General features: G+C 43.4%; 1 protein-coding gene across 2 annotated transcripts in view; it reads left to right on the top strand.

Annotated features, from left to right (window-relative positions):
- The window catches only part of CMIP (c-Maf inducing protein), a 129761-nt gene that overhangs the window by 102611 nt on the left and 12119 nt on the right, over window positions 1–15031 (top strand). For both annotated transcript variants that reach the window (XM_040075342.2, XM_040075343.2), the window contains exons 8-14: window positions 1471–1574; window positions 2108–2212; window positions 3004–3357; window positions 10702–10767; window positions 11835–11861; window positions 12311–12359; window positions 13815–13922. In XM_040075342.2, the coding sequence (XP_039931276.1) occupies window positions 1471–1574; window positions 2108–2212; window positions 3004–3357; window positions 10702–10767; window positions 11835–11861; window positions 12311–12359; window positions 13815–13922 (813 nt within the window). The remainder of the gene's footprint in view (window positions 1–1470; window positions 1575–2107; window positions 2213–3003; window positions 3358–10701; window positions 10768–11834; window positions 11862–12310; window positions 12360–13814; window positions 13923–15031) is intronic.

The raw sequence follows: 15031 nt of genomic DNA, 5'->3' as shown, positions 1-15031 counted from the left end.
CAAGTGTTTGAATATAAGCCCTTCTTTCTTTTATTCTTTTTTTATTTTTTTTTTTTTTAGCAGACAGTATTGGTGGTGTGTATTTTTCTGTGCTTGGTATATGATAGCTCATTATATTAAATTTAGAGAGATATTTTATTTTAAGGAGGTCAGCAATACCATCTTTTTAATCTCTTGGTCTTTGATTCAACTTCACTTAGGACACCTAGACAGGTTGAAAACTTTCATAAGCAAATTGCAATTGCAGAAGCTGTCTTGCAAGGCATGCCCATGCAATTAATCAAATGTTCTATGAAGCACACACAGTCCCCTGCCTTTGGATCAAGTGTGTTTGCAGCTGCCAGAAGGAGCTGTTCAAAGTTTAATGATGTTAATTGTAATGATGTGGGATTGCCCACAGTCCCTTTGCTGGGTGAAGTTACCAGGCAGCCATTCAGTACCAGCAGAGTGACACTTAGGGCTTGGAGGAAGCGTTGTTCAGCCTAAGCTTGTTTCAAGTTTCTGGTCTTTTCCTCTGGCTGTAAAACTTACCACAGGTTGTGCTGCAGAAGTGCCTGAAACTGAAATGACTTAACAGAAGGTTTCAGTGCCCTGGGAGTTCATCATCCCTTTCACAGACCACCACTAGTTCATTACCATTTGTGGCATTTCTTTAACATTTCAGTTGCCGTGTATTTTTTTCAGGATAACTTCCACGGGCAGCAAGCTGGGAGTGCTTGTTTGTCCTCAGTGGACCTTGTTCCCCACTTGGAAATTCAGCTCTGTAATTCTGCAACACCTGTGTAATAAGGTTACACCTGTGGAAATGTGAGGAAATGTGCTGTGGAATAACACTCACCAGACAGCAGAATTTACTCCTTTCACATCTAAAAATAGCAGGTGATGGGAGGAGATTCAGGAGTTAGCAGGTGACTGCAGGATTTAAAGAAAGCAACTCTTGAGCTTACCTGTCAAATTCACAGAGCAGCTGGAGTAAAATCCCTGGAGAAAAAACTGATCTCTGGTTTGGTACTTGATTGCTTATTGATGGCATGTCAAAATTTTTTCTCTAAAACCATAACAGATACCCATGCCCAACGTGGAAATAAAATATTTTTTGAGTTTTACTTCTAAAAATCTGCAGTTAGGAGTGGAAGCAAAAGCACCAGCCAAAAATTGTATTTCAAAATCAAAATATTAAGTGAAAAGTGCAAAACAAATGTAAGTATAGGTGAGATGTTTTGGTTTTTAGTTGTTTGTTTCATTATACAGAACTTTGTTTTCAAAGTGGGTATAAGGGAAAGAGGAGATTGGAAACGCTGTCATTATTTGTGGGGAGAACGTTAAATCAGCTTGCAGAGATGCTCTTCTCTTGAAGCTTGTCAGCATAACAGCAGTGTGAATTCAGTTGTGTTTGAGCTGATTTCTTTTGAAAAGCCACAGTTTTGATGTGCATTCACCATCTTCACCGAGTTTCTCCTTCTTGGACAGGATTTTGGGAAGTGCCCTCGGTTGCGGCTCTTTACTCAGGAGTACATTCTGTCTTTGAATGAGCTGAATGCTGGAATGGAGGTGGTGAAGAAATTTATTCACAGGTTAGTAACATTTAATTTATGACATATTTCCAATCCTGTGTTCATGCTTTGGTGTGTTACTTCTCCCAACCCTGCTTTACTGGCTGTTAACAGCAGCTGGTGCTTTTTGGTACTGGCAAACAGCAAATAAATCAAGTCCATCAGGCAGTGTTGCTGAAGTCTCTTTTTAAAATGCTAATTCTCAGATAAGTCTGGGGTTTTCTGCCTACTTCCACACTGCAAGCAAATGGACTTTGCTGTGTGTATGTTCTTCATACACATCTAGGCTCAAAGCCTCTGCAGAATGATTCAAGTTAACTTTCAAGTTCATAATGGGAGGATTTTGGGAGGATTCAGGGATACCACATCAATTAAATTGATGATTCGGCTTACCATTAATCACAAATGGGGCCACTGGATTTACAGGGTTAAAATATCTCTCTGTTATGTCCCTCCTGAAGATCCCCCAAGGATGCCTGTCCAGGTCTGTCGCCTCGTTCTGTCTGACTGGTTTTGCCCACAGCAATGATCTCGCCTTGTTTTTTGTTTTTCAGCATGCATGGTCCAACGGGACAGTGCCCACATCCCAGGGTCCTGCCAAATCTCGTAGCTGTCTGCTTAGCTGCCATTTATTCCTGTTACGAGGAATTTATCAACAGGTCAGTACGAATTCCCAGCTGACCACGTGTTATTCACTTCCAAACCCACGGCACTGCCCAGCAACATCAGCGTGAGATGGGTGTGCTAGAAGACCTGGGAGAAGCTGAACCTTCATTCCCTGGTACCACCAAGGGAGAGAGGAAAGGCAGGGGTGAGACCTTGAAGAAGGGGTTGGGTGTAAATCCCTGTGTATCTGCAGCTTTGAACCCGAGCTGGTTTCACAACGCTGTCTCCGTTATTGTGGAAAATCTGATTCCTCACCTGCCGCAAAATAGACGCCGCAGTTCTTGACACACGAGCCAGTTTCCAGTAGACAGTGAGGGTTCCCCTCTGCTATGTTTCATGTTTGTTTATGCCTATCTGACTTTCCTCATGGTAGAGCACGGACAGGGGCTGCTCGGTGTCCAACACAAATTCCAGACGTGAAAGCTGCAGACAAATGTCTGGGCATGTACTATAGCCAGATACATACTTGGGCATGGATTCTGTTACAGCTTTGCACAGCTTGGACAGGAAAGTTCACCTTTAGACTAAACTGATCTGTCAATTAGAGTAATGAAAAGCTCAAATCTTTGTCAAATAGGGGCTGCAGAACAGTCCTATTGGAGCCTTTTAATGGTTTGAATTGATTTCAGTAATCTGACTGCACAGAAGAAAGCCATCCGGTGCGCCGGGGTGAAATGCAACGGGAAGTTGCAAAAAATCCTGGCTTCTCGGGGTTGCCCTCTGTCTCCCTCTCTCTGCTGGTATGTCTGTCTACTGAAATGATTTGTTTCTTTTCAAAATTCAGTCGGGACAATTCGCCGAGCCTGAAGGAAATCCGGAACGGCTGCCAGCAGCAGTGCGACCGAAAGCCCAATCTCCCCCTCCGCCTTCTTCACACGAGTCCTGACCTGGTCTCTCAGGAGGCCACCTTGACTGAATCCCGTCTCAAACCAGTTATCGTCACTTCCAACGAGATCCACGTGGAAGTGGAGCGCAACAACACGGCCAACCAGAAGATGACGGCCGGCGTTGGCAACGACAGCGAGCCCAACCTCATCGACTGCCTGATGGTCAGCCCCACCTGCAGCACCATGAGCATCGAGCTCAGCGCCCAGGCAGACAGGATCCTGGGCTGCTACGTGGAAATACTCAAGATGCTGTGAGTGGCTGTTTTGAGCAATTTTTAGAACAATGTCATCTTAACAATGGGGGGGGAATGCAGCTTTTCTCCCGCAGGCCTGTTGTCTTCAACATCTGTGGCTAGCCAGCAAATGGTTATAAATCTTAACTCCAGCTCTGGAGAGTCCAGCCTTTGAAAGAGGCATCTGGCACTGCCAAGATGTTCTAAAAATAGCATTAGGAAGATGAAAATGGAAAGCTTATTTGTACAGTGAGCCTCAGGCATTTTACAGAAGACTGGATGTTGGTGCCAGTGGTTTCTGTTTTTGTTCTTACCCACCAAGAAAAAATAATAAAAAAACCCATTTGTCTCCTCCAGGGCTCTAGGGATTGCCCGAGACAGAGCTAGAAAAGGCAGGTCTGTGCTAGGTTTAGTGCTCGTGCAGTGATAGGCAGCACCACTGCCCTGACCTTAGCAGGAGTTGGATGCAGTTCTTGTTCACTTAGATGTTCTCCCTTCAGGTGCTTGTGGAAGTTTTATGACTTACTCAGATTTGCTTGTATTAGAGAGGACTCTCTGTCCAGCTGCTTTGGTGCAATGGGCCTGTATTAGGCCCCAGGTGTTCAAATGGTCTTTGCCACAAAATGGTGGCAAGGTGATTGCTGGCAGGCAGATTTTCTGAATATCTTAAACAGGAATATAACGGAAAATGTACTTCAGGAAAAGCTTGGTATTTCTCTGGATAAATAAATGAAAAGGAATAACAGAAAAAGTGGACTGCAGAATGGGAGCTTGTAATGGAAGTGCAGTAAAACAACTTTGTTGACTTTGACAGCTAGCTCTGATACTGAGTTGCAGTATGTTTTGTGGCAAACTGTTAAACTTGTACATTAATTATTTTTAAACTGTGTAAGCTTAATGAAGTCATAGTTGAACTTCTTAGAATCCAAGACATGGTGGGTGAAATCTGGACTCTGCTATAAACCACGGACATGTGCCTACACTGCAGACAAATGCACATCTGGGGCTATACTCTCAAGGAATAAAATTAAGTCAAACTGCTGTGATGGAAGAGTCTATGAAGGTTTTGTCCTACATTTTAATTTTTTTTCAAAATACATAGTACAAATTTGCAGCATCATTCTTCCACTCACTGCACAGCTGACTTGCAATTACTTATGCACTCATTCAAAACTGACAGGAAAAGTGAACACCAGATACTGTTCCCATTAGATTCTTGAGCAGGAAGTTGCTGTGAAGGCTAATTCTGTATATTTTTTTTCCCTGTGGCCTAGGTTCTTCTGCCTTTAAAAATGATTGCATTAAAAAACCCACAGCATCTGGCTTTGCTTCGTCTGGGGGCTTCTAAGTCTCCACGCACCCAGGTGCTACCCTGAACACGTCGTGTATTTATTCCTGTCCCCTTGGCTCTCCCTGTTTTCCATAAACACTGTGCACTCTCCCAGTCCTGCTGCTGGTTTGGATGCTGACTCACTAAGCATTGACGGTTTTGGTTTCATCATGCAGCTGACACACACTTACAAACAAATGCACAAATGGGCGTGTTCCTCCTCACAATCTCTCCACTTTTAAACATTTGGTATGCCAGGTCCCAATTCCCATTTAATTTGCTACACGAAGAACTCATTTCTCTCCATACCTTAAAGCAATCTCTTTTTTTGGTGCGGTTCCTATCATTTTAAAAATCAAGTTGTTCAACAGCAGCAGTGAAAATGGGAACGTGTTACTGGTAATGGTGTTGTAGGTATGGGGCAGCTTTTTCTGCTTGTACAACAGGAGTTCTGAAAGATGAAACCTCACAGTGAGGGACCAGTGATAACACAGAACTGGTGCAGCTCTCCTCAGAGAGCCCTGCCAGAGCCTGCACCCTGCTTGAGAAGTCAGAACGTGGGAGGATTTAGGGCAGCTCCTCGGGCAGAGCCCTGCCTGTAGCTCCACTCGTTTGAGTTTCCTTCCTTCCATTCCTGTTCATCCCTCGGTTTTTGGAGTGCCTGAAAGCAGTAATGCAGAATCTGCTCCTGATCCTGCCACTGGCTCAGTGGGAGGTTTTAGATAAATCACTTTTAAAGGCCTCATTTTCCTTATTTGTAAAATATAGGTAAAGATTTTCAATGTTGTTTTGTAAATGCTGAAACCTGTGATGGAAAAGCATTCTAGGTGGGCTTGTAATTATTAACAAAAAGACAAGATAATGCTGTTGTGGTGCTGATTACTTTCAAGCTCTAACTCTTCTTGAGCAAAGGGTTTCCATTGCATGAACTACTATTACTGTACTTTGAAAATCTGAGAATATGAAGAAAGAGAGTTGAAGAACATGCCAGTAGGAAGAAAACATTAATTATAAAACAACTGCTATCCAGGAGCTGAGCTCTCAGCGGGCATCCAGTAAAATAATGTTCTTATTAATAACACTGGTAAGCCAAACATAAATAAGTTGCTTAGCATTGAGTTTGATTGTTCTTTTAGGTGTCTGACTCAGTATCATCATCAAAACAAGAGAGTCACCAGCGACGATATCTTTTTTACATAATTAACTTAGGGCAGCAGGGAGTAATTTATTTAGGCAAATTTTAATTATTGGAAGTCTAGCAAATAAGAATTCTCAACAGTAGCTTCAACAGAGGATGTTTTATTGTTCACCTAACCCTTACACAGTGCTCATGTTTTGGGGGAAACACTCAGTTCTAATATTGATGAAGATATTTAACAATCACTTAAATCAGTTTTTGCACAGAAAGCTAAATGGGCAGTTTAGGAAGTTTGTCTGTGGGGCTCTTACAGCACCTAGAACATCTTTGACCCATTTTCTAATGTAGTTAAGTAACAAAATGCAACTATTGCATACTAAAGAAAAATACTAAATCATGATTTTAAAGATGTTGGCAAATGACCCAAAGTCTGGACAGATTTTAAAGGAGACACAGTCTCTAGGGTAACATAGTATTTTGGTCCTGCACTCAAAAGTGGATCAAACTTCTATGTCGATATTCTGTAACTCATTCTGGACCCTGGTCGTGTTACTGACACCAGCCAATGCCTCCTGAATGCTACAAGTCTTCAACTGGTGCGTAGAAAACGCACTAAATTAATTGAAAAAATTCTGTTCATCCTATTAAATTAGAGGCTCTGAGAACAGCTCAGCATTGCCCAGCTCCTACTTGAACGTTAGCATTTCCATGCATTTGGGAATGTCTTGTACAGCCAGACTTGTGCTTGAACAGGAGAGCCATGGGTAGAGAAAGTTGCAGTAGAAGGGGCCATGGGTCCACTCCGTGGGCTGGAGAACTTCAAAGTTTTTCTTTCACCTGAAGGACCCCACTGGCTCCAGGGGGTGGGGAGACACTTAAACTGTCTCTGCAGTGAAATCTGGGTCAACAAATAGCAAGGTCAACTGGTTGTGAGAACAGACCCCTCTTGGGGAAGCTCTGTCAGTGTTGTATCATAAGCTGTTACCCTTTGTCTGTGTTATTTTTTGTTTCCATGGCTGCCTGTAGTGGCAAGGGTCCGTCCAGATGTCCAGACACTTGTAGCCCTCTCTGGGGCCAATGTCAGAGCCTGTTTTGGGCAACCTTGTGTTGCTGTTTCCTGGTGCTTCCATGCCAACTGTGAGCAGTGGAGCCCATTTCTGTTCTCAGCAGTCAGGACAGAACCTTTCTAGGGTCTTTCAATGATGCTAGGTTTTCTTCATTTGGAAAAGCCAAACGAGCCCATCTCAAAAGAGGGCTGAGCATGAAAAGGCACCTCACTGTTTTAAAACAAACCAGGTAGCAGGTTTGTGCCTTGTATTGACAAGGGATCTGATGAGGCTTTTTCTCGGCCTGCCCTGGTGCCCTGAGCTAAACCTTTCATCATACAATTCAGGGAGCTGAACCTAGAGCCCGGGAAGGAAGGGTATGGTCACGTTATCATCTGACAACAGAGGTTACCTTGTCACTCTGCTCAGTCTGGAGAACAAGCTGCTTCGTTGCTCTTGTCTCTTCATTATCCTCCAAAAGCCGAGGACTTGGGGCTCGCAGCGCCTCAGAGATGAGAGCCACGGCTTTCCGAACACAAGCACCCACTGGAGCTTCCCCTGGCTGCTCTGCATTCCCCAATAGGTCAGCGGCATGCTCTGAATATCCCAAGGGGATTATCCTGTGTCATGTTTATCGGGGTTGCCCTGGGCTGCTCGTGTGTTTTGGATTGTTTGTGCCGCACATGACACGCGGGCAGGTTTTTCATTTTGGTGAAAGGTGATCCCGGGGAAGGAAAATGTGTTCTGCTGGCAGGCCGGGAGCGATGATGGCCCCGAGGCAAAGTCGCTGCAGTCGGGGATTATTTAATTAATGTGGTTGTTCTGTGCTCTGGCCAGGCCCCTAGGACAGCTTCCACTGCGTGCAGTGGCAGGCGATGGCTCTGATCTGTCACCGCGCGGCCCCGTGACGCCCCCGGGATCCCGCAGCTCGGGCTGCAGCCTGGCTGCTGTGCTGCCCACCTGGAATGGCAAATCCTGCCAGAACCAGAGCTGGGAACTCGTTCTTCCCCTTTTATAAGGCTGGTGCTGGGATTTAGCTGTGTGATGAGTGTTGAGCTCGGTGCCCTTTGAAGAGCTGGGAAGGGAGTTTGTCACAGGCGCTGTCCCAGGATCTCCCTGTGGCTCTGTGCTCCCTCCTTCTCCTGGCCCAGCCTCTTTGTCTGCCTCATTGCAGTGGTTGTTAACTGCAACCAGAACTAATCCATCTCCCTTTCTTTCCCTGCTTCAAACACTTCTGTCTTGTCTTGGAGCTTTGAATGGACTGAGAAAAAAAAGGAAAAAAGGAACTGTCTGAAATGAAAGAAGAGTGCCGATGAGATGAGCACAGACAGAAGGAAAATGTTTTTGAAAAGGGAATAGGTGGGAGGAGGAGAAACACCGTAGGCTTTTAATAAGTAGTTTAGTTTTATTCTTGTGCTGTGTTTGTTTCATGTATCCTAGCTCAGATTGAAGGGATTACAGACTGCGCAGATTTTATGTTCAGGTCCCACTCACGCAACCAAATTTTGTATATTTCAATAAGAGGTGGTTTCCTTCCTTTCTTCTTTCTCCTCCTGGGGAAGCAGACTGATTTATTTTCACTGCCCTCTCACAGACCTGTCCTGCTCCCCAGCTTTGAGAAAAGTCAGAGTGATACTGTCTCATTCTGTCTGCAGTTTCATTCTATTACAAAACAACTTTTTTTCTTACTCGCAATTTCCTTTGAAGCTCAGCCATGAAAAATTGATTGGTTCATATTATTAGTAATCACAGCTCTCCAGATTGCTCAAGAAGGAACTTCAGTGGTATAACACTTAGCCTGAGATGTCACAGGAGCTAAGCCTCAAAGTGAGTCTCAGCTTTTAACCTTCTGTTAAAAAAGATTTGTATGTGCTGTATCTTATGTGAAATGAAGCACCTTTAACACCTCTGAATTTTCCAACTCAGCTTTTCGACTTCCAAGTCTCCCATGCTCAAAAATCTGCTTTTAGAGTTGTTTGTATTTACCAGTAAAAATGTGTTGTTTTTAGAATAAAATCAGCTAGGAATTTCTAAAGGGTATGCATAGTTAAATAAAATAAAATGTACAAACCAAGTGAGACCCAGGCTGTGTGGTGAGACCTGTGGCACTTCTCAGGGCTGCAGCTATAGTTAGGTTGCATCAGCTCTCTCCTACAGAGACCTGGTATTTAAACAAGAGACTCTCAGCTGAACCTGAGCACAGGCCAGAGTTCTGTGTCACCGACCCATTCAAGGTGTCTGTAGGCCAGGAACAATGAATAATCTTGTAGATAGCTTTAATTAATCAAAGCTTTGTTGAAAGAACGCAGAGAGCTCATCTTGGAGATGCTGTGTCAGAGGTTTCCTTGCTGTATTTCAGTTTATATGACAAGCCCCATCCTCAGGTGTGTCAGGATATTCACTTTACACTGACTAAATGGAAGAACAACCCCTGTAGTGAAGTTCTGCTTCATGTCTTGCTGTTCTGAGACATTAAACAGAGTTGATCATCTTCCTTATTTGCTCAGTGGCTAAGCAGGTGAGGGACTTTTTGTCTCAGGAAGGAGCCTTATGAATAGGTGATCACAAGGTGATCTTGCTGCCACTGACTCACACTGGCTTTAGGGTTGTGAGACACCCTTGTCTCAGAGTTTCCCCTGGTTTAGGCCTGAGAACAGAATTTTTCATGGAGGAGAAATTCAGGTTCACTGGCTTCTACCACAACTGGCAGGGGCTTGAGGTTTCTGTTTTGGATTACTGTAACTTCACACGTGCTCTTCTGGTTTTTAATGCACTGAACCGCTTTCAGGTCACAGTGATCCTTGTGGGTTGGTTGTTGCATGACATATCACACATTGTGTAACCTGAACTCATACTGCTCTCGGGCAAGTGAGAACTGCTTCCCTGGTTGTTTTTTACATCATGATTCTCCATTCAAGTGAAACTTCTCTGCATGTTGCTTCTTCAGAGTGCCCTGCTCATGAATTTAAATTTTCTTTTTCTGTCAACGCATCTTTGTGGATTATTCAACATCATGTGTGTTATTATTTTATGGACATTCCTGGTTTATGTGGTTCAAAAGATGGATGAGGCTTTTGGAAATGCATCCATCTTCAATCTCTCTGAGCTAGAACTTTCCCTTTGCTTTCTTTTGGAACAGTTCCTGTGCATATGTTGTCTGTCTGTAATGCTATCAGTAGATACTGTCCATTTGAGAACATTACACTTCGTTCCTTCCCAAAGACACATCACACTTTTGTGCCAAGTTTCCAGTAAGCTGCAGCCAATACTCTGCTTTTTAACACTGAAATCCAGAAGGTAGCAGCACTAAGAGGAGGTGGCATGCTCCTCTGCTTTGTTTCTAAAGACATCCCCAAGTGTTCCAGCCCAGATGAGATTCACTTCTGTGTGTACTCATTATTACTGATGGGTCTGGTGGGTTTTGTGTCAGAAGTGGATTTGGGGGTAACTTGGTTTTTACAAATGGGCTTAGGTCTTACAGCAAAGAAAAATTCCAGTTAAATGTAGAGAAGAGCTGCAAATAGCAGTGGTCTGGTAATTGCTCTACCAGCTTAGATGAAAGTATTACTTAGTGATTAAATGTCAACAGGTTTCATAAACAGCAAATGTCTTTAAATTGACATAAAGAAGGCCTCTCTGGAGGTCACTGTAAATACCAGATTTATTGTGCCTCAATGGAGAATGTGCTGAAACAGAAAAGGGAAATGTCACTGTAGATTTTGAGAGTGCTTCAGTAAACCAGAAAGGTTATTGGTGCCCACAGTAAAAAGCTTTTAACTCCTTGAACTAACTGTTGGCAAACCATACTTAAAACCTGGCAATCTATTACCAAAATGTTCATTTTGCAGGTCAGACTACGATGACTGGAGACCAGCCCTGGCCAGCTTGCTTCAACCCATCCCGTTTCCCAAGGAGTGAGTTTGCACTGTCTTAGTATTTCCTGGCTTGTTCTTGTTGCTGGTTTTTTATGGTGAAATGTACGTCAAGTAAAAAGTGATGGTAATAGGAGCTTTGTGCCTCTAGTATCGATTTAGAAACTGAAGTTGACTTTGGCTGATGCAGAGGGATGTGAACCCCATGTACAACTTCCTTCCCCGTTTCTCTCAGATGATCCTGGAAAGAAATATGGTTAACTAGAGACAGGCAGACAGGAAGGGAAGGAAAGCTGGTGAGGAGGAGAGCAAAGTGAGAGATTTAGTGGAGGAGGAGGATGCTTCACTGGCGTCACAGAGACTCCTGTCGTTTGTGCTTTGCATTAAATGAAGAAGCTGCCCTGGATCAGCCCAGCTCCCTCAGAAACCTATTAATGAGCAGTGGTGTTTATAAAGTGCAGACCTCCACGGACAAGAATTACAGCCTGTAATTGTACAATTTGCTGGCTTATCACATCCCCTAATGACCTGATGTCTTGAATCACAGAGGTGTGATCCTCCATGCCAGGTTACCTGGGCTGCAGTGAGAGCTTGGAGACAGGTAACAGGGACATCATTACCTAAGTCAAACGTGAGTCCTGGGGGAGCTGTAAACCACACCATGATGCAAGGTGCTTCACAAAATGACCGTTAATTGCTCTATTGATGTATGGTGCTAATTAGTTGTGACCATACCCTAATTGCATTGCGATTAAAGAATACGCCTGGCTCTTGGAGGTAGGCAAAACTCTGGTTGTAATTATATGATTGTATTGTAAGTCTTCTTTTACTTTCTTCTGACCCAAAGTTCCCACTGACATTAGTCAGAGCCTTGCCTAAGACAGACTCAAGAAAAGCTGCAAGATTTGTTCCAAGTAATTTTCCCCCCTAGGTTAATGAAAGAGGCTTTATCTGATTTTTTGAAACTTTTTGTGCTGCAGTTGCTTAGCAAGTCTTTTTATTATCTGGAAAGAACTGAAAAGTGCTTGTTTGGTTTTTTGGGCATTTTTTTCCCCTCTCTCCCTTCTCTCAGATCCTCATACTCTTCTGTTTTCTGTTTTATATTTCAGGGCTCTCGCACATGAGAAATTCACGAAGTAAGTTTCTGGGGCTCCTTTGTTTTATTGAATAAATACTTGTACTAGTCAATAATAGCAATGATGCATTATTCAGTATTGTGTCTCCAATAGCTTTTATCTGTGAAGGGCTGCAGGCATGTTCTGTTAGCAATAAAAAGTTTTCTTTGTAATTTATTGTGCTAGCAGGAGCCCAAGGCCTGAAGCCACTGGGTGCTGATAGAATTTACAAAGGAGTTTGTCAGTGCACATCTCTGAAACATTTTCTAGGCTATGTGAACAGACACTGTCCTTGGTAATCACTTTTAGGCATCATATTTCCCTCCTGTGGAAGGAGTTTAACTCGATTCTGTCTAAAGTGCATTAATATATCTTAACTTCAGGTGTTATTCAAATGAAATTTGACACCTGTGCGAATACTGCAACAACCAACTGCTTATTCTTGTCGTTGTTACTCTTATTTTTTTCAGGGAGCTGAAATACGTGATTCAGAGATTTGCAGAAGACCCGAGGCAAGAAGTGAGTTTGCTGGCAGTTCACACAGAGTATTAGTTGGAGGGATTGCAACTGCACTTGTTCAGATCTCTCCTTAAGTAGTTTGTTCCCAAACACGGTGTGGTTTAAGTCTCTTCAGGAGCAGTGGCCTCTCAGGGTGGTTTATGTGTGAGGTTGATCTCTTGTCACCTCCTTGTCTGGCATCAGCTGATGTCCTCGTCCTGCAGTACACTGCAACCAGCAAGATTTTCCTCCCCTGTGGGATCACTCAGAGCTTTGCATCTTCAGTATTAAAAAAAAAAATGGGAGCAAAATCCAGGGATCCACGCAGCTTACAAAAATAACAGGTTTTCTGTAGCTGCGTTTCAGCTACGTTTGGTGCAAGTGACCGTAATTCTCATGAACTGGCAGCAGAAAAGGGGTGGGAGGTGTGATGCTGGGGTGGGAGGTGTGATGCTGGGGCCTCGTGGTGGCTGCTGCCTCGGAGCTGCACTCGGAGCCTGCTCAGCATCATCAGCTTTGGCTGAGTCAGAGGGAACCTCTCATCCACGGTGACTCTTGCTTTTGGCATAAAGGCAGGAAAGCTCCCCCAAACTGTGGGTGAAGCTGTATCATCAGTGCCCAGAACTCCTTACTTTTATGGGTTTAGCTCTTGGGAGCAGTAGTTACTCTTGTCAGAAGAGACCTTCTTGTCCTAGAATGGCACCAGGATTTCATCTGTCACTAGCATTCTGTGCCCAGAGGAAAGAATTTACCTCCCCCCCCCCACACACCTCTCTCAAAAATTGAAATGGAACTTCTGTTTCTTCAATTGAAGGGAAAAAAAAAGGAAAAAATAAAGCTTAATTATGACTTCTCTATTAAATTGAGGGTCTAAATATAGTAATCTCTACTGTGGGCCAAATTTAGACTAATGGTTGCTCACTGGTGCCAGTTCTGCAGTGCAGCTTCCGTGTTATGTATCCCTGTTGAGTTTTCCCTGTGGATTTCCTTCACCCCGACTCTGGTCCAATTTTATTAGAGCAGGAGTAATAAGAATTGTTAATGATTGGATTGAGCAAACCATCAGCCACCACACTTGGTGTGCAGATCACATCAGATGTATAAACACACATGCTGGGAGGGCAGGGGGAAAATGACAGAAGCTGAGAAATTTGTGGGGTTTTTTTGTTTGGTTTTTTTGGTGGGTTTTTTTTCCAAGTGAAACGAGCTGTTCTAGATTGGAGCCATTTCGTGTTTGATTTGTGTAAAGGGAATGAAAAAAGCCATGCAACCAGGGAGGATGCAGCTTCCCTCTTGGTTATACTGAAAAAAATGGATTCTGGGAGCGGGGACTGGCCCGCAGCTCTGCAGATTGGAATATTAACCATGAAATTTCCAGCAGTCCCTGGCTTTGCAGTTACTTTTGGCACGGTGTGGGAGATGCTGGTGGTTATTGGCAGGAACTGTAACCTTCCCAATGTGTTCACTTCTTGGCAGGTCCACTCGTGTTTGCTGAGTGTGAGGGCTGGCAAAGACGGCTGGTTCCAGCTCTACAGCCCTGGGGGAGTGGCCTGTGATGATGATGGAGAGCTCTTTGCCAGTATGGTACGTGTCTGCAGTGACGTGAGTTTAGAAACCTCTTCTCTGCAATAAGTAGCTAATGCCTAATCAGCAGTAACAAGATTTACTTGTTCTTGTCAAAAAAATAAATTATCAAAATCACAATTTCATTAACCACGAGTGTTGACCAGAAAATCCAGATCTTTCTGCCACCAAATCCATTGACTTCCCTTGCAGTCACAGTTTGGTTAGCACATTGCTGTTCTCTTTTAGAACCTCGGCATGTTTTCTCACTGGTAGAGTAATGCACAAACGATGCTTGTGCATATGTATGTATTTTTGTATTTATAAAGATCTGTCTTTGTATAAAAAACACTCTGAGAGAACATGGAATACTGGGAGATGGACTGTTCTGTGCATCCGTGCCTTTAGTTTACATTTATAAGCTACCCTGGAAGTTAAAACCAACAGTTACATTGGCTTAATCAAAGGATGGATGAATAGATAGAAAAAGGTGTTATCAGTGTCTATGCCCAGTTACATTGTTGTGAAGAGGTGCAATTAGAAACCAGCATTCCATTTCCAGTCGTTATTTCTTTTGTAACTCTGACAAGGGCTAGACAGAAAATAACAGGTTTTAATCGGTGATGTGATTTAAGCACTGTCTCCCTGTGCAACCTGGGTCAAGCCACGTAGGTCTCTCTATTAATTCTCCTTATACCAAGTAAGATGGAAATTATAATACTGTGTTTCCCTGGTAAGGGGGAAAACATTTGTTGAAGTTGGCTTTGGGTACATAGGGAAGTGACTTTCTACACTTTGTGCATCTCCCACGTGCTGAACATTTTGGGACATAAAGAACATAGATGTCTGTCTATACCCTTGAATTCAGATGGATCAGATACCTCTGAAACTGATAATGGAAGAAGAGTGTTTACAAAAAGTTTCACTGTTCATCTTCCTTTTATCTTTGAAAAGAAAATTGCTTCAGAACTGTATCATTTCTCCTGAGAGCTGTTGTGGCTCAGGATATTTATGAGCATCAGGAGATGGCGTGCATGAGAAAGCACAATGCTAACACACATTAATATGCAGGACTCCGTGCCCTTTGCAAGGATGTTGATAAATACTTAAAGAGCTGCTAACGACTAACC

Source organism: Hirundo rustica, chromosome 11 (genome assembly GCF_015227805.2).
Source record: "Hirundo rustica isolate bHirRus1 chromosome 11, bHirRus1.pri.v3, whole genome shotgun sequence".
In the NCBI taxonomy this organism is placed as follows: Eukaryota; Metazoa; Chordata; class Aves; order Passeriformes; family Hirundinidae; genus Hirundo; species Hirundo rustica.
This window is presented reverse-complemented; position numbering and strand designations above follow the sequence as displayed.